The 25603-nt window shown below is 36.9% G+C and overlaps 1 protein-coding gene across 2 annotated transcripts in view; it reads left to right on the top strand.

The window, feature by feature from the left end:
- LRRFIP2 (LRR binding FLII interacting protein 2) overlaps nucleotides 1-25603 on the top strand; it is a 125439-nt gene that overhangs the window by 74795 nt on the left and 25041 nt on the right. Inside the window, exons 16-20 of one of the 2 annotated variants that reach the window (XM_060110969.1) lie at nucleotides 330-446; nucleotides 3186-3257; nucleotides 8156-8326; nucleotides 21570-21662; nucleotides 24223-24315. In XM_060110969.1, the coding sequence (XP_059966952.1) occupies nucleotides 330-446; nucleotides 3186-3257; nucleotides 8156-8326; nucleotides 21570-21662; nucleotides 24223-24315 (546 nt within the window). The remainder of the gene's footprint in view (nucleotides 1-329; nucleotides 447-3185; nucleotides 3258-8155; nucleotides 8327-21569; nucleotides 21663-24222; nucleotides 24316-25603) is intronic. The other variant, XM_060110968.1, reaches the window with a different exon arrangement.

Consider the following 25603-nt stretch of genomic DNA (forward strand, 5'->3'; position numbering starts at 1 on the left):
GCTGATGTACTCACCCCAGTGCTGTTTACAATACAGCAAAGATAAACTTAGAAAACAGACAACTCTCACAGAAACCATTTCCTTCTTAGTTATTATGAATTCTAGATTCCAGTAAAGCGAGCGAACACAGTTGTGCTTAGTATGCCTGGGCCCATCTCTGGGTACCCTCTCCCCAGAGCCAATCTAAATTGCCTGTGGATTGCATTCGGTAACTTCTTGTCCACACTGTGTTAGATCTCTCCCCACCACCCTGGCCCACTTTTAGTTTCCACAGCAAATATATTTTTAAAGAAACAAGACTTAAAAGTGCCATATTTCTTTTTCTCTAGCCTTCATCTCGAAATTCTGCCTCAGCAACAACCCCTCTAAGTGGAAACTCATCCAGACGAGGAAGTGGGGACACCAGCAGCTTAATAGATCCAGACACCTCATTAAGTGAATTGCGGGTAAACCGCGATTTTTGGTTTGCTTTTTATAAACAATTTTTTGGCTTCTTTGTAGTCTACTGGAACTATTTAACATTTAATGTGTCTTGGTAGGAAGAAAAAAGTATGGTATGAGTTCTTTAAAAAAAATTGTTAGTGCAGTTCAAGAATGTGACTAGGGTCTGGAGGGAAGGAGATTAGTTAATTCTTCCATTCTCTTTCCTGAACATTTGATGATATTGGAATGAGTTCTGCTAATTTACAAATGCCAAAAAAACTTTCTAATGTATATAAAAGTAATTCTCTCAAATAATTGGCCATATTTTAAATGGAAAATATGTGGATGTACAAGGAACCAGATTTGGGGAATTATTAGTCTTTTGAGCCGTTATGGTGTTACTTGGCTGCCTGAATACAGTTATCTCTCAGTGTTTCATGATAAGATAAGTATAATAATATTTGGGATGACAGAAATACCTGAGTAATGTAAGCTCATTTAACCCACTAGTTGAGTCTCCATTTTTATAAATAACCCTTTCAAAATGTATTTGAATGTCTGTTTGCTGAACGTGCTCTTTTTGAGGAACGAGGGAAGGGCAGTAATAAAAATTGCATTCATTCATTCGTTCAGCATTGTTGAGCACTTGGCCCCACAGAGTCAGGCAGTAAAGCACACTTTGGACTTAAGGAGTTCGCTGTTTCATAGGGAAGACAAACGGGTATAAACCAGTAAAACCAGGTGGTGTGATGCCATGGTAGCAGCAAGAATAGGGCTGTTAAGGGAATTCAGAGAAGCATCATCTAAATTAGACTAGAAGAAGAGATTTTAAAAAAGGCTTTTCGGAGGAGACAGGGGGTGAAGGAAGAATAAAAATTAACCAGGCAAAGAAGCTGAAGGGTGAAGGCTTTCTCAGATAGTTAAATTCAGAGACCCACAAGATTATCTGTATAGCAAAGTTGCCAGAGGGTAGGATGAGAAGTGAGGATTCGTAGTGGGTAAGAGAGAAGGCTGGAGGAGTAGTGATGTCAGCTTTACCCTGACAACTATGGAATATTAAATAACGGAGCAGTACTATCTGATTTGCATTGCTAAAGATTGACCACAGACTAGAAGAAGCATTGGAGGCAAGGAGAAGAGTTACCCTGTGGTTGAACAATGGGGATGAGATGAGCAAGTCAAAACTGTGGTGGGAGAAAATGTAGGCAACTTGCTCTGAAGAGAGTATTGGAGAATGGAAGTTGTTTGGTCAGTAGAGAGAGAAAGTTAAGAGTTTTTTGTGTTCTTTTAAAGGCAGCATTAGTTGTTGTTTTCATTGGTTGGGTTGAGCCAGTAGAGAGAGACTATGAAGGTTAAGGAAGGAGAAGGGGTAGCTGACTGAGAAAGTGCCTGAGTGGGTGAGAGGAATGTCCAGGGATCAGATGGATGGAAGGTGGCCGCCCCTTCCCACTGACCCAGTAGAGGAGGAGGGAGGGACCGGTGGGGACTGAGTAAGATTATGGGTGGGGTAGGAGCAGGAGTCTGGCTTGTGAAATGGGCATCTCGTAAAAGTGGGCTGAGGGTTAGGAGAGGGTGAGGATTGGAACAGCGGCAGCAGCACTGCAGAAGGAGGCCCAGGTCAGCCTGGCTCTCACTTTGAAGGGGTCAGTGTTATTGAACTCTTCCTAAGTACCAGGCATAAGCATAAGGGTGCAAGGTTGAATAAGCTTAACTCTTGCCTTTAGGTGCTATTTTCTAGTGGGACAAAAGAATGGGGCATTCCAGCCTCAGACTGAGCTTGTACTCGCTGTTTACTTGTATTTCTTCTTTGAGAGAACAACCTCCCTGAAGGAAATGAGATTTTTGTATCCTAGCATTTGGCTCCTAATAGGCACTTGATAAATCTCTATCAAATGAACCAACGAATAAAAGACAAACCTACCAAGGAGGGAATGAAGGGGGCAGGGGAAATATATAGAAACTCTGTGTAATGGGCCTTTGACAGTTGATCCTGCCTGTTAATTGTACAGTTATGTTCAGGGCCCTGTAGCAATTATTTCCCCCCTAAATCAACCATCCAGAATAGACCTCATGTAGCAAGGTCAGGTACAAGGGAAACAATATTTTCCATTTAAAATTTGACCTGCTTCACTTTTCTTATAAGGATTATGGTAACATTTGGAGCAAAGGCTTTTCTCATCATTTAAATGATGTCCTCAGGATAGACTCTCTCATTTGACATTGTGTTTAAAATATTTGTTTAATACCCCTCCCTTTACTTATCTTTCTCCGAAATTAATTGTGGTCAGTAACCAAGTCATTGAAAGACAACTCTGTTCATATCTGGTTTTACGTTTTTAAAAACTTCCGCATGACTCAGTAGAATCTTCAGCTTATAATTAATTTGCTACATATTTTACTAGTTATCAGTGGAGTGTTATGCTAAAAATTATTTGAATGATTGATACAGTTTTTTAAATTGTATGTTAAAAAATGTTATATAGCTTTTGTACACAGCCCCAGCCCCATTTGCTAATGTTTTTTCCATGGGAGTTAATGTCAAGGAAGTATTTGATATGTTAGATTGATTACTCCAGGCCTTCCCCAGCCCCACCATCACCTGCCTGTTTGCCCCTTTTAGCAGTTTGCAGTGGCAGTTACGTTTGTGTACCTCAGTTTCTCTGCTTTTAGTCTAGAATATGCAAAAGTAATTCACATTTCATCTGAATCCTTTGAGACTTTGTGTGTGGTTTTATGCAATGGTTCATTCCTATGTCCTGCAGGATATCTATGACCTTAAGGACCAGATACAGGATGTAGAAGGGAGATACATGCAGGGGCTTAAGGAACTAAAGGTATCAGGGCCCATTTTGCAGCCCAAGCATGTTCTCTGTACGCAGAAGTGTTGGTAATGGTGGTTTCACAAATTCTATTAACCCCACTGCACATAGCTTTACTAACAGTGTTTGTCTTTCAAGCATGTGCTTAACCTGCAATGCATAGGAAAGGTGAACTTCCGATCTCCGCTTATGTTTAAATGTGTACTGTAGTTTTTGGAATATTCAGGAAAAGATATTATGCCTTACAGTTTTTAAACCTTATAAAATACTTACGTATCCCTTGTGTCTTAGCCTTACAAAATTGAGTTGGGCAAAAACCTATAAAGTGTTCTAAGAATATTTTTTATTGAGAATTAGACCTTAAAATTCTTCCAAGATAAATGAAAGAGCATTGCCTGTTTCTGTCACCAAATTCAGTCAGTATTAGGAGTAGAAGGAAGAAGCATCTAAGAGAAAGAGCATTATTATAAATATTCCTTCTGGAGGAAGGACCCTGAAGCATGAGAACTGTGTTTTCTTTTTGTTTTGATTGTTTTTCACATAGATCAAAAAGGGTTACACAGATTTGGTGCCTTAAAGAATTTGGAGGTAAATTTAAATGGGCCTTATTTTTTCCAATCAAGGATGGCTACCAGTTTTCAGTAGAAGTGTCCATGTGAGGCAGACATTTTAGTTGTAAATGGCACTTGATTATCATGCTCTTTCCTATGTTTTCTTATGAAGTTCAAACCTAATATTATGAATTACTGTAAGTTTCTCTGAATACATGTAGGTCCCTATTTGAAATAGAAATAAACACCAGGCCTCTAAAAATGCATCAGCAAGGCATTCAGAAAGGTGACTCAGGATATGCTCAAAGGACAGAGTGTAGACCTAATGGTCAAGGCTTTGCTCAGCTGCCCAGCATGATTGGACTAGCCCAGCTACCAGCCACAAACTTCATGCAGGTGATTATGGTCCAGAAAGGGTGGAAGGCCTATGGAGAGCGCCCCCGGAAAGCCTGGACGCTGCTGACAGCAGTGTGTGGTTGTTGGTAAACATCAGGAGGATCCCAGAGTTAGTGAGCTGATGTGCTCAGTTAGTCTTACTGCTCTCATCTTCAGGATTTAATCCCCCTTTTAAGGTTTTAGAGATATGAGTTGGAAATATCTTAGATCAATGGAACAAATCCAGTACATTCAATAAATACATTCATTTTAAAGTCTCGTACGTAACATAATGTATCAGGAAAGCAAGTGATTCAAAGGCATTCTTACTCGTTTTTTATTTTATCTTAAGTATTTTCTCCTTACCTTTTAGATCTACCATTTATTTCATTTTTTGAAGGATACAAAAAACAGATTAACCTTATTTGAGACTCTGAACAGATAAGTCCCCTTTTCTTAATTCATGGTTAGTGTATAATTGAACTTGACTTCAAATTATGTTTATCCTTGAAATGACTCTTTTAAATGGAAAAAAATCTTTAAAAAAATTATCTGGTTGGTGGTCAAGGCATGGTGGTGTGATGTATCTATATTCTATTAAAAAAGGATGCTCGGTCATTGCTTATGACATTATTCTTAAGTATGTCTGCCTTTGAGGTGCTTTTTCCCCCCTCTACCCTCCCTCCACAGTCACCTGGGTCTTGTTAACACAGATTGCTGGACTCTACTCCCAGGTTTTCTCATTCAGTAAAGGCCTAGGATGGGGTGGTTGAAAATTTGCGTTTTTAGCCAGGTCCCAGATAATGCTGTTGCTTCTAGTCCAGCACCTACACGGAACATCACTGCCTTAGACACATTTAAGTAAAATTCATTCCTTATGGATATCACTGTGTGAGCTAGATTAAAATCATTAAAACTACCTTGAGGGAATTCACTGGTGGTCCAGTGGTAGGACTGCGAGCTTTCACTGCTGAGGGTTCAGTCCCTGGTTGGGGAGCTAAGACCCTGCAAGCCATGTGGCCAAAACAACAATAACAAACTACCTTGACACTTAAGTTTAAAATAGTCTTCTGTGGTCTTTTGTTTGAAGGAAAAAGTACACTCCATACATTTTATGTCAACTTTATTATGTTATATATTGTGTCCTTGCAGCTGCTGCTTGAACTGTCTTAGATTCTGGTGTTCATGCAGTCATGCCCCATTTTGTATGGGACTGAGTTGTGAGGAGGACTTTTTTTTTGCTATTAGTCTCTGAGATGGATCAGAATCATTCTAAATTCTGCATTGTGTTAAGACACCTACTATATTTGAACCATTATACAGTTAACTGGGCTTATATTCTTTATTTTGGGTGTATTTGTTCTCAATCATAATATAAATCTTACCTGTTAATACAGTCCTGGGTTGTGAAGAATTATTAAGTGTATGCATATGTGTTTGTGTGCATCTTTATTGAGATATAAATCACATACCATAAAACTTACTCATTTAAAGTATACAGTTCAGTGGGTTTTTTTTGCATAGTCACAGAATTGTGCAACCATCACCAATTTTAGAACATTTTCACTACCCCCAAAAGAAACCCCATACTAATCAGCAGATGTTCCCCACTCCTCCACTCCCACTCCTGCACCTAGCCCTGGGTAACCACTAGTCTATGTTGTCTTTCGTGATTGGCTTTATTTATTTATTTATTTATTTTTTTGCGGTATGCAGGCCTCTCACTGTTGCGGCCTCTCCCGTTGCGGAGCACAGGCTCCGGATGCGCAGGCTCAGCGGCCATGGCTCACAGACCCAGCCGCTCCGCGGCATGTGGGATCTTCCCAGACCGGGGCACGAACCCGTGTCCCCTGCATCGGCAGGCGGACTCTCAACCACTGTGCCACCAGGGAAGCCCGTGATTGGCTTTTTACTTAACATACTGTTTTCAAGATTCATCCGTGTTATAAAACACATCAGTGTGTGTGTATATATACATATACACATATATGTATACATATGTGTGTATATATACATGTACATATATATATACACACACACACACGTGGCTGAGTAGTATTCCACTATATGGATTTACTACATTTTGTTTATCCATTTGTGAGTTTGATAGGCATTTGGATTGTTTCTAGTTTGGGGCTATTATGAATAATGCTGCTGTAAACATTTGTGTACAGCTTTTTGTATAGACATATCTTTTCATTTCTCTTGGGTAGATTACCTAGCAATAGAATTGTTGAGTCATGGTAATTCGATGTTTAACATTTTGAAGTACTGCCAACCTGTTTTCCAAAGTAGCTGCAGTATTTTACCTTCTTCCCAGCAATGTATGAGGAATCTAGTTTTTTCATATCCTCACCAACACTTATCTTGTTTCTCGTTTTTTGATTATAGATAATAGCCATCCTAGTAGATCTGAAGTAGTATCTCATTATGGTTTTGATGTGCATTTCCCTAATCACTAATTATATGAAGAAAGTTTTTGTATTCTTATTGTCCATTTATACACCATCTTTGGAGGAATATCTGGTCATATCCTTGCCCATTTTAAAACTGAATGATGTGTCTTTTAATTACTGATTTCTAAGTGTTCTTTATATATTCTGGATACAAGTTCCTTATCAGATATAAGATTTACAAATATTTTCTCCCATTTTATGGGTCATCTTTTTACTTTCTTGGTGGTATTGTTTGTAGCATAAAAGTTTTTGATTTTGATAAAGTCTACTTTTTCTTTCATTGATTGTTTGGTATCGTATCTGAGAAACCATTGCCCACTCCAAAGTCATGAAGATTTAGTCCTGTGTTTTCTGGGAAGGGTTTTATAGTTTTAGCTTTTAATTTAGGTCTCTGATCCATTTTGAGTTAATTTTTGTGTTTGGTGTGAAGTAGGAGTCCAACTTTATTCGCTTGCATGTGGATCTCAATTGTCCCAACACCATTTATTGAAAAAACTACTCTTTTCCCACTGAGTTGTCTGGGCACCCTTGTCAAATATCAATTGATCATAAATGTAAGGATTCTGGACTCTCAGTTCTATATCACTGATCTTTTGTTTGTTAAACATTTGCATTAATATTTTAAAATTTTATTTCCAGGGATTTCCCTGGCGGTCCAGTGGTTAAGACTCTGCACTTCCACTGCAGGGGTGTGGGTTCAATTCCTGGTTGGGGAACTGAAATCCCACATGCTGCATGGCCAAAAATTTTTTTTAAATAAAATAAAAATTTACTTCCAGAAGTGATGACTTTTTCTATGTGAAATGTTTTTCTTTTTAGTTTTAAAAATACTGCTAGGTATTAGTAATCTACCAAAATAGATGTAGTTATTAAGAAACAGGCTGTAAGCTATTTTAGGCAGAAAACTTTGAAGTATATAAAAATTTAGGCATTGAGTGGTAGCTCTTTTATCTTAAATAATAGTTTTTATATTGCTTACTTATTTAAAAATGGCTAATATTTGAATTTGCTAGACAAAATGTTTATACATTTATATTAATGTTATGCAGACCAAGAAAGTACTGAAAACGCAGGTCCAGGAAGTGGTGCAATTCAAATAAGTATGAAATTTACTTGAGTAAAGGGAGGCTGTCTTCTGTTGTATCTGTATTCTGTTGCGAATAGCTGTTGTTAAAAACTACAGAAGTAACATTTCTGAAACCATTAATGATTCTGTATTTTATGATTTTTACACTATGACTCTTATATGTTGTCTGCACACCTTTTCATCTTTCAGAGGCTACACTGCTGCTTGAATTTGTTTTCTTGGATAGCAGAGAGCCCATAAAGTGCTTATAATGATGCGTTCTTGGCTTATTGTCATCCTCCTGTTTTATGTGCATGTTACTAAACAAAGAGTTCCCCAAACTGCTCTTATTTTGCAAAAATGCATCTTTATGTGTTTGTGCCAGTGCTATAGTTTCCTGTTATATGACATATAGGCAATGAACATATTTTAGATATTAGGCTGATGACTTTGACTTTCATTTAGGAGTCTTTGTCTGAAGTGGAAGAAAAATACAAGAAAGCCATGGTTTCCAATGCACAGTTGGACAATGAGAAGAACAATTTGATATACCAAGTAGATACCCTCAAGGATGTTATTGAAGAGCAGGAGGAACAGATGGCAGAATTTTATAGAGAAAATGAAGAAAAATCAAAGGTAATTGCTCATCTTACATCATGCCTTTCTCTGGGGTCAGAAAATTAAAACCTGCCATTTAAGAAGTACTGGGTTTGATGGAAGAGCACAGCATCCCCGGGAATGATATTTCCATCACAACTGATTGGTGCAAGGAAATTGACAGAACGGAAGATTGCAGGTCCTGAAATATTTTCCTTTCTTAATTTTTATTAGATTTAACTTGTTTTCATAAGGGGAAGCTTATGACCTCCTTTAGTTTCTGAAAATAGAATACAGCTCAAATTTTATCTTTATTTTCTATCTCTTAATTGGGACAATTACAGTGAATTACTTCTTCCTGCTATAACTGGCTGGAACTCCATAAAACTCCAAAGGCTTTCAGTGAGGTGGTTCATTTAATTCTCTTTTCTTTTCTCCTCTTCTCTTTTCTTTTCTTCTCTCATTTTTTAAGAGAACCTGTTTTCTAAATGGTTGGAGAGACGTCTTTAACCAGTTATTTAAAAACTGCAGTGTGGAGACGTGGGTCAAAAATCAACAGATGTTTTCTTTAGAGGTTTGTAAGCTATATTGTTAAAATGTGCAGATGGAAAATAAAAGTCACTGCCCAAGGCCTGGATTTGCCTTTTGACAACAGCAGAAAACAAGTTGGGTTCTCTTAAAAGCTTACTGGATTTTTAAAAGCATTTTAGTCAGTCCAAGCAGAGGACAAGTGGATATTACTGTCAAGAAATGAGTTGCCAGTACATTGCAAAAGTTTTAAAAATAATAATAATAATTTAGGAAATGAGCTTTGGTGAATTGTTAGAAACAACAACAATCTGTATTTGTACATAATAAAGGGAGAAATGCTGTTAATATAACCTCTAAGGGACCAGCATTATTACTGTAGACTCTGTAGGGATTTCTTTCCTTGAGGACCAAAAATGCTCATTCCAGCCTGTTTTGGTCACTTTTAAAAAGTGTTAGGAAGTATTTGTAGTGGGTTTGGGGAAAGGAGGGATGAAGAGGCAGAGTGCAGATTTTTAGGGCAGCAGTACTATTCTGCATCATAGTATAATGGTAGATACATTATACATTTATCAAAACTCATAGAATGTACAGCACTGAGAGTGAACCCTAATGTAAACTATGGGCTTTAGGTGACAATGGTATGTCAGTGTAGGTTCATTGATTGTAACAAATGTACCACTCTGGTTTGGGATGTTAATAGTGGGGGAAGGCTGTTCCTGAGGGGTGGGGAGAGGAGTGGGAGTATATGGAAACACTGTACTTTCTGCTCCATTTTGCCGTAAATCTAAAACTCCTCGAAAAAAAATAGTGTCTATTAACAAAAATGTTAAAGTAAGAAAACTTGTGTCTAGATAAAATGACAAAGAGGCCTCTGGGTATTTTCATATTGATGACAGTGGCTCATTGAAGATTTGGTGACAATAGATGTTTCCTCTTTGATTCTTCCTGTATCTCATAGGCCAGTTGTGGAGTGTCTGAGCTGTCATACTTTTCTTAGTCCTTGGACTTCTTTTTTGCCTTCCCACACATTCTTCATAGCTATTTCTGGCTCTTTGCTTCTAACAGATTAGAAGAAAATCTCATGCTAAGTATTTAATGATCAGTCCTAAAACAAGTTCTTATCTTTCCATCTTCTCAAACGTCCTTGAGCATTTTTAAAATAAAAAAAAGTCCCTATGATAAGCTATTTTAACCAACTTCATTTTTCCCTCCTATAATTTTCTGAGATGCAGAGATGTCTTAGTATACAGAGAGTTGTGGCTTTTCAGTTTGTTTTTGTTTTTAAATCTTGTGCTTTTTGAATTTGAAAAATCTGTATTTTTTTTAATACCCTGGGGATCTGCGTCAGGTACTGCGATGCAGAAGACTTTGTGGTCATGTCTCTCTGCTGTACCTTTACCCTGAGTTCTCTTCTCCTAAACAGATATTGCCTCGTGCAGTAGATGTTCCTGTTCAGAGACATACAAAGAGGTCAGGCACTCTGGTATGTTTCATTATAGCAGCAGATGGTGAGGGTAGAGAATGATATTCATACCATTTTTCAAAATGTCTTTAGTGTTTTCTGCCGGAATTATGGTAACTGCATCTTAAATATTGTCTCTATACCTGCTTCAGGGACAGAATGCCTGATTAGGAATGTCTCAGGTGTATTATTCTTTTCTTAATAGCTATTCATTATAGGAGGGAATGTTTTTCCTCTTTTTTTTTTTAAGCTTATCTGAGATTTAATAAAATCTTTTTTGGCAGATTTTAAACATACAAAAAAAAAAAAAGAAGAAGAAGAGTATAATAAACTCTCCTGAACCCATTACCTACCCCTAACAAACCATCAATGTATGGCCAATTTTGCCCTGTCTACTTCCTCCACTCACATTATTTGAAGCAAGTCCTAAGTACCCCATATTTTGATATGAGTTTAATATGAATTTAAATGATATGGACTCTCTTTTTAAAAAATATAACCACAAGACCATTTCACATCTGAAAAATTAATAATAATTCTTTCTTGCTACATATCCTGTCATGTTAAAATTTCAGTTGTCTCAATGTCATAAATGATTTTTCTTTTTCGCACTTAAAAAAAAATCAGGATCTAGATAAGTTCCACACATTGGAATTAGTTGTCATGTCTTGTAAGTCTGTTTTTATTTATAGGTTTCCTATCATCTCTTTTTTTCCCTTGCAATTTATGTGTTGAAGAAACTGGATTGCTTTTCTTTTAACAGTTTCTGACAGTCTTGGGGATTTTGCTGTTTCATTACTGTCGTTCTTTACCATGCTCCTTTTTCCTCTGTATTTCCTGTAAATAGTTAGTTAGGTTTAGAGGTTTAATCAAATACAGGTTTAGTCTACTTCATAGAGAAGTAGACTAAACCCTTCAGGAGGCCCAGATGTATGGCATCTCTCTCTGTGATGATGTAGCTGGATACTTATATCCATTAGTTGATTAGAGGTTGCAAAATGAGATATTCTAATTTTATCATTACTGTTTTCTTTCATTTTCTTTTATTGTTTTAAAACAGCTTTATTGAGATATAATTCACATACCATACACGTCATCCATCTTAAGTGTACAATTCAGTGGTTTTTTGGTATCTTCACAGACAAATTCAACCATCACCATAATTTTAGAGTATTTCATCACGTCAGAAAGCAATCCTGTACCCTTTAGCTGTCTCTCACTCCCCTCAGCCCTGAGTAACCACTATTCTACTTTCTGTCTCTATAGGTTTCCCTTTTCTAGACTTTCATATTAATGGAATTATATAATTTGTAGTCTTTTATAATTGGCTTCTTTCACTTTGGTTAATATTTTCAAGTTCACCTGTGTGGTGCATGCATCAGTACTTCATTGCTATTTATGACCTAATAATAGTCCATTGTATAGGTATACCACATTTTGTTTATCCATTCATGTGTTGATGGACATCTGGTGTTTTTTCACTTTTTGTCTATGATGAATAATGCTGCTATAAACATTTGTGTACAAGTTCTTGTGTGGACATAAGTCTTTCTTTCTTTTAAATATACACCTAGGAGTGGAATTGCTGGGTCATATGGCAACTCCATGTTTAACCAGTTGAGGAATAACCAGACCCTTTTCCAAAGCAGCTGCACCATTCCCTCCAGCAAGTGTATGCAAGTGTAAGCAGGTTCTGATTTCTCCACATCCTCACCAACACTTGTTTTTATCTGAGTTTTTTCCTAGCCATTCTAGCAGGTGCAGTTTTGCTTTGCATCTCCCTGATGACTAATGATTTCAAGTATATTTTGATATGCTTACTGACTCTTTGTACATCTTCTTTGGAGAAATGTCTGTTCAGATCCTTTGCACATTTTTAAATTAGATTATCTTTGTGTTACTGCATTGTTAGAGTTTGTATATTCTAGATACAAGTTCCTTATCAGATACATGGTTGGCAAATACTTTCTGCCATTCCATGGGTTGTCTTTTCACTTTCCTCTGCTTTATTTATTAGTGTAAGTCCATCTTTAAAGAGAAATTTCCCCTCATCTCTTATTACTCAATGAAACAGTTTACATAGGAAAGGCAAGATAAAAACTTGATTCTTTTCCTTTGTTTACAAGTTTTCAAAATAAGGAATTGGTTGGTTGGCATCTTCTCATAGTGCCCAATTATTTTTTAAAAAATCATTATGAAGGCAAGAATTCAAGCATTTGATGATTTCAATCCATTGTAGCTTATATTCTTATTGATTTTCAGGTTGTCCCACCTTTAACTAATGTGAACATCTTCAGGTTGATTCCCAAGTAATTTTGATCTGAGTCTAATTGGTTGTGATAGCTTCTTTGCTGTCTAGCACAAGAAAGTGTTCTGGACTCGTCTGGTACATTTCCTGCTCCAGACCTGAAATCAGCTGTTGTTAGTACAAGGAGCCCTGGTTCTCTTTTAGTGGAGCAGTGTGGGTGCTAGGGGTGCACTTGCCACCAAGATGGTAACTGTTTATAGACCTTTTTAGTGGTTATATCAGGGAAATATGTATATGGGGTATTTTTTTTGTTTTTAAAGTCAAAATATGTTATGCTTATAGTTCTAGTTTATATTCAGGACGTAGGGCTTTTACTTGACCTCCTTTGTCTTATACATGTGTATCTCCTTCTTCCCACACTACCACTCCCAGGTCTCAGAGTCACTAGGGATGCTAGTAATTATGTTATAGTCTATTTTCATTCCTTTATCCCACAATACCTAGAATAGCAATACCAACATTACCAACAGTATAATTACTGAAAATAGTTAAAAGTTTTTTTGTTTTTTTTTTCTGTTTGGATGTTATTTTGCTTCTAGGTTATGTATAGTACAACCATTGTTTTTAAAAGTTACTTGAAATAGTTCCTCTGTGCTTTTACTACTAACTGGACGTATATAGCTAGGTTCACTACATTTTATTTTCAATACTTAGGAACTGCTTTTTAAATTTTTATTATGAAATTACTTTTAATTCTGGTAAAAGCATATAACAAAATCTACCACCTTAACCATTTTAAAGTGCACATTTCAGTAATGTTTATTCACATCGTTGTCTAACAGATCTCCAGAGCTTTTCATCTTGCAAAACTGAAACTCTGTCCCCATTACACACCTCCCCATTCCTCCTCCTCCAGCTCCTCACAACCACCATTCTACTCTCTGGCTCTGTGAGTTTGACTCCTCTAGGTACCTAATATAAGCAGAAGCATATAATATTTGTCTTCTTGTTACTGGTTTATATAACTTACCATAATGTCCTCAGCGTTCATTCATGTCATAGCATGTGTCAGAATTTCCTTCCTGAATACTATTCCACTGTATTTATGTACCACATTTTGCTTATCCATTCATCTGTTGATGGAAACTTGGGTTGCTTCCACAATGAATTGCTTTTAAATTTACTTTTGTTTTACAATTTTGTGAATTATTTACACAGATCTCAATCAAATCAATAAAGAAAATGTATTCAAAGAAGTCAGTCTTTTGTCTCTTTCTCTTCATCCCGATTTCTTCCTTCCTTAAGGAAAATTTTTTAACATATTAATTGGAGTATAATTGCTTTACAATGGTGTGTTAGTTTCTGCTTTATAACAAAGTGAATCGGCTATATGCATACATATATCCCCATATCTCCTCCCTCTTGCGTCTCCCTCCCACCCTCCCTAACCTACCCCTCTAGGTGGTCTCAAAGCACCGAGCCGATCTCCCTGTGCTATGCGGCTGCTTCCCACTAGCTATCTATTTTACATTTGGTAGTGTATATGTGTCCGTGCCACTCTCTCACTTCGTCCCAGCTTACCCTTCCCCCTCCCTGTGTCCTCAAGTCCATGCTCTATGTCTGCATCTTTATTCCTGTCCTGCTCCTAGGTTCTTCAGAACCGATTTTTTTTTTTTTTTAGCTTCCATATATATGTGTTAGCATACAGTACTTGTTTTTCTCTTTCTGACTTACTTCACTCTGTATGAAAGTCTCTAGGTCTATGCACCTCACTACAAATAACTCAATTTCGTTTCCTTTTGTGGCTGAGTAATATTCCATTGTATATATGTGCCACATCTTTCTCCATTCGTCTGTCGATGGACACTTAGGTTGCTTCCATGTTCTGGCTATTGTAAATAGAGCTGCAGTGAACACTGTGGTACATGACTCTTTTTGAATTATGTTTTTCTCGGGGTATATGCCCAGTAGTGGGATTGCTGGGTCATACAGTAGTTCTAGTTTTAGTTTTTCAACTGTTCTCCATAGTGGCTGTATCAACTTACATTCCCACCAACAGTACGAGAGGGTTCCCTTTTCTCCACACCCTCTCCAGCATTTATTGTTTGTAGATTTTTTAATGATGGCCATTCTGACCGGTGTGAGGTGATACCTCATTGTAGTTGTTTTTTTTTTAAGTTTTGAATTCTATTATATTTATTTTTTTATACAGCAGGTTCTTACTAGTCATCAGTTTTATACACATCAGTGTATACATGTCAATCCAATCTCCCAACTCATCACACCACAACCACCACCACCCCGCTTTCCCCCCTTGGTATCCATATGTTTGTTCTCCTCATCTGTGTCTCAATTTCTGCCCTGCAAAACGGTTCATCTGTACCACTTTTCTAGGTTCCACATACATGTGTTAATATATGATATTTGTTTTTCTCTTTCTGACTTACTTCACTCTGCATGACAGTCTCTAGATCCATCCATGTCTCTACAAATGACCCAATTTCATTCCTTTTTATGGCTGAGTAATATTCCATTGTATATATGTACCACGTCTTCTTTATCCATTTGTCTGTCGATGGGCATTTATGTTGCTTCCATGACCTGGCTATTGTAAATAATGCTGCAATGAACATTGGGGTGCATGTATCTTTTTAAATTATGGTTTTCTCTGGGTATATGCCCAGTAGTGGGATTGTTGGGTCATATGGTAATTCTAGTTTTAGTTTTTTAAGGAACCTCCATACTGTTGTCCATAGTGGCTGTATCAGTTTACATTCCCACCAACAGTGCAAGAGGGTTCCCTTTTCTCCACACCCTCTCCAGGATTTGTTGTTTGTAGATTTTCTGATGATGCCCATTCTAACTGGTGTGAGGTGATACCTCACTGTAGTTTTGATTTGCATTTCTCTAATAATTAATGATGTTGAGCAGCTTTTCATGTGCTTCTTAGCCATCTGTATGTCTTCTTTGGAGAAATGTCTATTTAGGTTGTCTGCCCAATTTGGGATTGCATTTCTTTTTTTAATATTGAGCTGCATGAGCTGTTTATATATTTTGGAGATTAATCCTTCGTCCGTTGATTCATTTGCAAATATTTTCTACCATACTGAGGGTTGTCTTTTTGTCTTGTTTATGGTTTTCTTTGCTGTGCAAACGCTTTGAAGTTTCATTAGGTCCCATTTGTTTATTTTTGTTTTTATTTCCATTACTCTAGGAGGTGGATCAAAAAATTTTGCTGTGATTTATGTCAAAGAGCGTTCTTCCAATGTTTTCCTCTAAGAGTTTTATAGTGTCTGGTCTTACATTTAGGTCTCTAATCCATTTTCAGTTTATTTTTGTGTATGGTATTAGGGAGTGTTCTAATTTCATTCTTTTACATGTAGCTGTCCAGTTTCCCCAGCACCACTTATTGAAGAGGCTGTCTTTTCTCCACTCTATATCCTTGCCTCCTTTGTCATAGATTAGTTGACCATAGGTGCGTGGGTTTATCTCTGGGCTTTCTATCTTGTTCCATTGATCTATGTTTCTGTTTTTGTGCCAGTACCATACTGTCTTGATTACTGTAGCTTTATAGTATAGTCTGAAGTCAGGGAGTCTGATTGCTCCAGCTCCTTTTTTTCCCCTCCAGACTGCTTTGGCTATTCGGGGTCTTTTGTGTCTCCATACAAATTTTAAGATTTTTTGTTCTAGTTCCGTAAAAAATGCCATTGGTAATTTGATAGGGATTGCATTGCATCTCTAGATTGCTTTGGGTAGTAGAGTCATTCTCACAGTATTGATTCTTCCAATCCAAGAACATGGTATATCTCTCCATCTGTTGGTATCATCTTTAATTTCTTTCATCAGTGTCTTATACTTTTCTGCATACAGGTCTTTTGTCTCCCTAGGTAGGTTTATTCCTAGGTATTTTATTCTTTTTGTTGCAGTGGTAAATGGGAGTGTTTCCTTAATTTCTCTTTCAGATTTTTCATCATTAGTGTATAGGAATGCAAGAGATTTCTGTGCATTAATTTTGTATCCTGCAACTTTACCAGATTCATTGATTAGCTCTAGTAGTTTTCTGGAGGCATCTTTAGGATTCTCTATGTATAGTATCATGTCATCTGCAAACAGTGACAGTTTTACTTCTTCTTTTCCAATTTGTATTCCTTTTATTTCTTTATCTTCTCTGATTGCCATGGCTAGGACTTCCAAAACTATGTTGAATAATGGTGGCGAGGGTGGACATTCTTGTCTTGTTCCTGATCTTAGAGGAAATGCTTTCAGTTTTTCACCATTGAGAATGATGTCTGCTGAGGGTTTGTCATATATGGCCTTTATCATGTTGAGGTAGCTTCCCTCTATGCCCACTTTCTGGAGAGTTTTTATCATAAATGGGTGTTGAATTTTGTCAGAAGCTTTTTCTGCATCTACTGAGATGATCATATGCTTTTTCTTCTTCAATTTCTTAATATGGTGTATCACATTGATTGATTTGCGTATATTGAAGAATCCTTGCATCCCTGATATAAATCCCACTTGATCATGGTGTATGATCCTTTTAATGTGTTGTTGGATTCTGTTTGCGAGTATTTTGTTGAGGATTTTTGCATCTATGTTCATCAGTGATATTGGTCTGTAATTTTCTTTTTTTGTAGTATCTTTGTCTGGTTTTGGTATCAGAGTGATGGTGGCCTCATAGAATGAGTTTGGTAGTGTTCCTTCGTCTGCAATTTTTGGAAGAGTTTGAGAAGGATAGGTGTTAGCTCTTCTCTAAATGTTTGATAGAATTCACCTGTGAAGCCATCTGGTCCTGGACTTTTGTTTGTTGGAATATTTTTAATCACAGTTTCAATTTCATTACCTGTGATTGGTCTGTTCATATTTTCTTTTTCTTCCTGGTTCAGTCTTGGAAGGTTATACTTTCTAAGAATTTGTCCATTTCTTCCTGATTGTCCATTTTATTGGCATAGAGTTGCTTGTAGTAGTCTCTTAGGATGCTTTGTATTTCTGCGGTGTCATAACTTCTCCTTTTTCATTTCTAATTTTATGGATTTGAGTCCTCTCCCTCTTTTTCTTGATGAGTCTGGCTAATGGTTTATCAATTTTGTTTATCTTCTCAAAGAACCAGCTTTTAGTTTTATTGATCTTTGCTATTGTTTTCTTTGTTTCTATTTCATTTATTTCTGCTCTGATCTTTATGATTTCTTTCCTTCTGCTAACTTTGGGTTTTGTTTTTTCTTCTTTCTCTAATTGCTTTATGGGTAAGGTTAGGTCATTTATTTGAGATGTTTCTTGTTTCTTGAGGTATGATTCTATAGCTATAAACTTCCCTCTTAGAACTGCTTTTGCTGCATCCCATAGGTTTTGGATCATCGTGTTTTCATTGTCCTTTGTTTCTAGGTATTTTTTGATTTCCTTTTTGATTTCTTCAGTGTCTCTTAGTTATTTAGTAGTTTATTGTTTAACCTCCATGTGTTTGTATTTTTTACAGATTTTCTCCTGTAGCTGATATCTAGTCTTATAGCGTTTTGGTCGGAAAAGATGCTTGATACGATTTCAATTTTCTTAAATTTACCAAGGCTTGATTTATGACCCAAGATAATGATCTATCCTGGAGAATGTTCCATGAGCACTTGAGAAGAAAGTGTATTCTGTTGTTTTTGGATGGAATTTCTATAAATATCAATTAAGTCCATCTTGTTTAATGTATCATTTAAAGCTTGTGTTTCCTTATTTATTTTCATTTTGGATGATCTGTCCAATGGTGAAAGTGGGGTGTTAAAGTCCCCTACTATGATGTGTTAGTCTCGATTTCCCCTTTTATGGCTGTTAGCATTTGCCTTATGTATTAACATGCTCCTATGTTGGGTGCATAAATATTTACAATTATTGTATCTTCTTCTTGAATTGATCCGTTGATCATTATGTAGTATCCTTCTTTGTCTCTTGTAATAGTCTATTTTAAAGTCTATTTTGTCTGATATGAGAATTGCTACTCCAGCTTTCTGTTGGTTTCCTTTTGCATGGAATATCTTTTTCCATCCCCTCACTTTCAGTCTGTATGTGTCCCTGGGTCTGAAGTGGGTCTCTTGTAGACAGCGTATATACGGGTCTTGTTTTTGCATCTATTCAGCCAGTCTCTGTCTTTTGGTTGGAACATTTAATCCATTTACATTTAAGGTAGTTATCGATATGTATGTTCCTATTACCATTTTCTTAATTGTTTTGGGTTTGTTTTTGTAGGTCTTTTCCTCCTCTTGTGTTTCCTGCCTAGAGAATTTCCTTTAGCATTTGTCATAAGCTTGTTTGGTGGTGCTGAATTCTCTTAGCTTTTGCTTGTCTGTAAAGGTTTTCATTTTCCGTCAAATCTGAATCAGATTCTTGCTGGGTAGAGTAATCTTGGTTGTAGGTTTTTCCCTTTCAACACTTTAAATATGTCCTGCCACTCCCTTCTGGCTTGCAGAGTTTCTGCTGAAAGATCAACTGTTAACCTTATGGGGATTCCCTTGTATGTTATTTGTTGCTTTTCCCTTACTGCTTTTAATATTTTTTCTTTGTATTTAATTTTTGATAGTTTGATTAATATGTGTCTTGGCATGTTTCTCCTTGGATTTGTCATGTATGGACTCTCTATGCTTCCTGGACTTGACTATTTCCTTTCCCATATAAGGGAAGTTTTCAACTGTAATCTCTTCAAATATTTTCTCAGTCCCTTTCTTTTTCTCTTCTTCTTCTGGGACCCCTATAATTCAGATGTTGGTGCATTTACAGTTGTCCCAGCGGTCTCTGAGACTGTCCCAATTCTTTTTTCTTTATTCTGCTCTGCGGTAGTTATTTCCACTGTTTTATCTTCCAGGTCACTTATCTGTTCTTCTGCCTCAGTTATTCTGCTATTGATTCCTTCTAGAGAATTTTTAATATCATTTATTGTGTTGTTCATCATTGTTTGTTTGCTCTTTAGTTCTTCTAGGTCCTTGTGAAACGTTTCTTGTATTTTCTCCATTCTATTTCCAAGATTTTGGATCATCTTTACTATCATTACTCTGAATACTTTTTCAGGTAGACTGCCTAAGGAAATTTCTTTAATTAAATTGTTTATCCTTCCATTTTTTTTAATCTTAAGAAGACATTGCTTTACCATTCAAAAATATGTATGTATGTGTGTGTGTATATATATGTGTGTGTATATATATATATATATATATATATATATATATATATATATATACACACACACACATACATACATATTTGTATCCCTCCATTCTTAGAAAATGGGAGCATACTCTATTGTTCTGCATCTGGATTTCATCACCTGATGATTGTAGTATAGAGAGCTCTTCCTCGTTCTTTCCTTATCACACTTATTCCATTGTACTATAGTTTATTCCACCAGTTCCCTTTTAATGGACGTTTGAGTTGTTTGCAGTCTCTTGCTGTTAAAAATAGTCCTACAAAGATGAATGTACTGCATAGGTCTTTCTGTATTTTTGCTAGTATCTATGGGAGTCAGAAAAGTGAGTTTGCTGTGTCAAAAGGTGTGGCAATCCTGCTAGATATAACAAATTCTCCTTTGTAGGGGTTATACAATTTTGCATTCCCACAAATGAGAGGGTCTATTTCCTTCTCCACACTACTTTTCCCTGAGTATATTGTCAAGTTTTTGGACTCTTACTGGTGTTTCAGTGAGAAATACAGTTTTAATTTACATTTCCCTTAGTATGGGCATCTTTTCATATTCAGAGCAATTTGTTTCTCTGTGAACTGTCCATTTTTTTAGCCTATTGTTCTACATAATAGTGGGTTTTTTCCTCTTTATTTCTAATTTTAGAGGCTTTCTATATGGAAAGATAGTAAATATAAATTGTAAAAATTTTTTATAGTCATTTGTCTTTTTGCTTTGCTTATAGTGTTTTTTGCCATTCAAAAGTCTTCATTTCTAGGTAGTCTTATTTGTTACCCCTTTCCCCTTCTTGCTTGTGGATTTTTGAGTCATTTTTTGGTAATTTTTACCCATTCCTTGGTTATAGCAGTTCACTCATCTTTTCTCTAGTAACTGTATGTTCTTACTTCCTTTCTTCTTTCTCTGTCTCTCTCTCTGCCTGTCTTTCTCTCTCTTCTTTCTGTGCATTTGTTCTGGTGTATGGTACAAAGTTTGGTTCCAGTTTTCTTTTTCCATGTGTATATCCAGTTATGCCAACATTACTCATTTAAAAGTCTATCTTTTCGCATTGATTTGAGCTGCTCTTTTTGTTTTGTTGTTGTTTAGTGTGCTTGTATATGTAATTGGGTCTATTTCTGGATTTTCTATTCTACTCCATTGGTCTGTATTCATGAGCCATTACAACATTGTTTTAATTGTATAAGCCTTATGTTTTAATATCTAGTAAGGTTAGCTTTCTTTGTTTTCATTTTGTGTTTTTCTAGCTTTTTTCTTCTTGTTTTTCTTCCAAATAAACTTTATAATCAACTTGTCCTACTCTGATGAGAAAAAAAACCTGATGGTATTTTTATTTGGACTGTATTAAATGTATAGATTAATTTAGGGTGTAACAGGTATTTTTGTGATGCTGAGTCTTTTCATCCAAGAAGATGCCTTTCCATTTGTTCAGTCCTACTTCTCTGTCTTCCAGGAATGTTTTATATAATTTTCCTCATATCGATTTTGGGTATATCTTGTAATTTTACATGTATGTATTTATTTTATTTTTTGATATTATGTTTATTATATCTTCTCTCTACGTTTTATTTTGATCTGTGATGATTATTGAATTTTGTATGTTAATTTTATAGCCTGTTACTTTACTAGGTCATTTCATTGTTCATAGTAATTTTGCCATTGATTAGTTTGGGTTGTCTAGATGTATAATCGTATGAGATGAAAATTGAGAATTTTCTGAGCCTTTCCAAAGAATACAGAATTTTTCTAAGTTAACAATACATGGGCAGTGCAGGTGTGTTTCTGGAGATCATGCTTAGCTGCTTAATGGTATGTTGTAGATGTTCCAGTCTGTCATGTGCCATGATCTGTGTTAACTGTATCATTTGTTTAATAACAGGAGTTAGAAAGGCAGAAACATATGTGTAGTGTGCTACAGCATAAGATGGATGAACTTAAAGAAGGCCTCCGACAAAGAGATGAGCTTATTGAGGTATGTACATGAACTGTGGAAATACTTAATTTTGGAAAAAAATGCACCGAATTGGATGAGGGCATGTGTGTTGGGAGGGAAGGGAGTTAAAATTCCACAAACAAACTTGTCTCTTCACATTTGGCTGTACCCTAAAATCTTACAAACGTGAAACATGAAGGCAGGCTTAAAAAATTAATACTGTGAACCCTATAAATATTTCACCTTTTAATAGCAGAAGCTTTTATAATTGTCTTTTATTCCTAAGCACATTGTTTCCTGAAGATATCTTAGGAAATGGGCAAAAGGAAACATTACAGAGTACCATGATTCTTTGGAATGTAGTGAATGCTATATTTGGGGACATGATTCTTGGGGAATAAGAAGTTTGATCGTCGCTCAGGTAGGTGCATTTCTGAGATGGCTAAATGAAAAGAAGAAATTGTATCAAGACTCCTGGTAGTAGACAAAAGGTGAAGGTTGCCCGGGGCTGTGACTCAGGTTCCTGGGGTGGAGGAGTTCTGAGGGCCACAGCAACATTCTAGGAGGCAAGGAGGAGTGTGGGCCTCCGAGAAATCTTTGAAAGCACGTATCATCCTTTTATGCCTACCAGCTTGCATGCATCTCTGTTTTTCTTTAAATGTGGTTTTCCTCTTGAGGTTGTCATTTTTTATAAATATGGGGTGAGGTTTGTTGGGAAGGGGTCATGCTCACTTTCTTGGTGAGGTTATCAAGCATGTCTAATGTTAACTTAGTGTTGATGCCATGGTGATATCAGGAAGGCAACTTTTTTTTTAAATAATCTATTTCTGTTTCATTTTTTAAATTATTTTTTATTTTTTGGCTGCGTCAGGTCTTCACTGCGGCACACAGGCTCTTCTTTGTGGCGCGTGGGCTTCTCTCTAGTTGTGGCACGCGGGTTTTCTCTTTCTAGTTGTGGCACGCGAGCTCCAGGGTGCATGGGCTCAGTAGTTGTGGCACGTGGGCTTAGTTGCCCCGGGCATGTGGGATCTTAGTATCCCGACCAGGGATCGAACCCGTGTCCCCTGCATTGGAAGGCGGATTCTTTACCACTGGACCACCAGGGAAGTCCCAGGAAGGCCAGCTCTTGACAACCCTGGAGATGCCACATGCATCACGCTCAACTCAGCCCTGTCCCTCGTCCTTTAGAACCGCCCCCCTTCCCCCCCTCTTTCCCCCCCGGGCCTGCCTCACTTCATCTCTCCTCCTATAAATGACTTTAAAGACCATTTAATAGAAGAAAAGAAGTGACTCTTCTTGTGGATTTGTGTTACTTTTTTTGTCATTCTTGAGAATAATTGAATTGAACATAGCCTGCTGAAAGCAGATAGAATTCGTGAATTCTAAATGCAAACACAGATAACCCTTTGAAAATATCAGATTACATGTGAAGTTAGTTGTCTTAGTTTTTCCATATATGGCAAGAAGCATATTATCCAAACTCTGTATCCTGCTGGCAGTTAAAAATCACGTGAATTCTCCCTTTGTGTCCTCTTTTTTGTGTGTGTCAATATGCCAGCCACTTGTTATTTCTTTTTCTAATTAAAATATGTACTTTTCCCCATATGATTTCCAAAGAATAATAAAACTACTTTGGGAACTGCTTCTCAAATTCAGTAACTTATGTTAGAATTGGTTAAGTGTTCTAGTTTTTAGTTTGATGATTGCATTTAAGAGCTATTTTAATGCTTGATTTTTACAATTTGTCAGTATGGTTTCCAATTTAAAAGTCCAGGGTGCTGGGTGTACAAACTTTAAAAACCTTAGTTTTAAGTATTTTTTATGTTTAGAATTAACATCCTTCAGATGTTACTATGCACATTTACTTATAACTGAAGAATCCTGACTCTGCCAAAATAATGTTTTTTGGTCTTTAGAATAGAGAACCACGTGGTAAAGTAGATGAGAAATGTATGAGTAGGGAAAGTGGAAGATGATAATTTACCAGTAATGCATAAAAGAACCTGCTAAATATAAGAGAGTATAAATTGAGCATCAGTGCCTAGTCAGAAGAGTTAAGAATTTCTAAATGCTAAAAATCTAGTTTTTCTAAAAACTGATGTGAAATGTGTAATTTATGATGTTCTTGCTATCATAGATTCTGCTAGGAATTCAGAATGATTGAGCTATGTCCCTCTTGTAGTTTTTTAGTTCTTCTTTAAAAAATAGGGTTCAAAACTACTGCTTGTTGTCTGTGATAAGGATCATTTGTTCATAAGAAAATCTGAATTTCCCTCTCTAAAAGTGTAAGTTGTCCCGTGTTTGGGGGAAAGGCACTTATGAGAGGAAGAGTACATGTGTGGAGCTGGGTGTACACAGAAGCCTCAGCTGGCTTGCTGCCTCATAGCTGTGGTTGGAGCAGCTGCCCCCAGTCCCCTCGCTTGCCGTCATACCGACACGGCGCCAAGACGCTGGATGCCATCTTTCCTGTTGATCACAGACTTTCTGCTTTTGTTAAGTTTCTTTATCAGCTTTATTTTTGTTCTGTTTTCCTCCCTCTAACCCCGTCCTCTTTTTCTTTCTGCTTTTTTATTACTTCTCTTCCCCTCTTCCTCTGCAGGAGAATCAGCGTATGCAGGAGAGAATAGACACCATGACAAAAGAGGTGTTTGAACTCCAGGAGACACTGCTTTGGAAAGATAAAAACATTAGGGTATGAGATCAAATTGGGCTTTGGCTCAAAGCTCATTGATGAGGAATAGACCAATGTAAATTTAACGTAGAGATTCCTAAAATTCTGTCCTTTGACTATTTTTAGAGCATTTATACTGAGTGAAATATGAATAAGCAGAAGACAGAAACTTCCATGGGAAAACCTGATCCTATGCCTGGAAAGAACTCTTCTCTCCAGCTGACTCAGGGCTTGTAAAACCTACAAGTAGGAACTTTCTAAGGAAGTTGTTCTTTATTTCCCCAGGACTTTTAATGCAGAAATAGCCACAGGCATTTAATTCAAACTCTCTGGGTAATTTGATATCCTTACATTGTAAGAATTTGGATAAGAAGCAAGAGGATAGGGGGTGGGGGGAAAGTTACTAGCATCCCATAAATCTTTGGTGAATAAAATAGGAAGAGATTAAAATCATTTTAATTACGGAAGTGGATAGGAATGTAAGATTTGCTGGAGCTGCCAAACTATGATGTCACCTCTAATCATATCCTTGCAACTCCCCAAAGCAGGGGCCCAGATAAGGAAAAAGTCTTCAGTGCCTTTTTGCTAAGCCCTTCAGGTAGATTCCAAGGACACTGGAGCTGAAAAAATCCCTGCCAGTTCATCCCATGTGGCCTTTTGACTGGCAGCCACCTACACCTCATGGCATATGAGCTCTCTGTTCCACAGAGGCTTAACTTGTCAGGGAAGGGCAGCGTGGAGGGAAAAGAGAGAAGGAAACCCTTGGCCTGAAGACATAGTTAGGAAGCCTCCGTTCTACCTGAGGTTAGGTGGGGTAGGGAAAAGCTGGGCAAAATCCCTGAGAGCACCTATGGTGGACAGGTGTGGATGTGAAGCCCTCCGGATCACACCCTCCATAGTTAGGGGCATTCTGGTATCCAGGTCGTTTCACACTTCCAAGGACCCTATCCTCTCAATAGACACTTGGGAAACAAAATTACTTGTTAAAGTGTGGTAGACCAAGCAGTTTTAAAGAAACAAAGCTACCATTTATTGTTTGTAAATTTTTTGATTATGGCCCTTCTGACCAGTGTGAGGTGATACCTCATTGTAGTTGTTTTTTTTTTTTAATTTTTGAATTTTATTTAATTTATTTTTTTATACAGCAGGTTCTTACTAGTCATCAGTATTATACACATCAGTGTATACATGTCAATCCAATCTCCCAATTCATCACACCACCACCCCGCTTTCCCCTCTTGGTATCCATACGTTTGTTCTCTACATCTGTGTCTCAATTTCTGCCCTGCAAAACGGTTCATCTGTACCA

The sequence above is a fragment of the Mesoplodon densirostris genome, chromosome 10 (genome assembly GCF_025265405.1).
Source record: "Mesoplodon densirostris isolate mMesDen1 chromosome 10, mMesDen1 primary haplotype, whole genome shotgun sequence".
NCBI classification, from domain to species: Eukaryota; Metazoa; Chordata; class Mammalia; order Artiodactyla; family Ziphiidae; genus Mesoplodon; species Mesoplodon densirostris.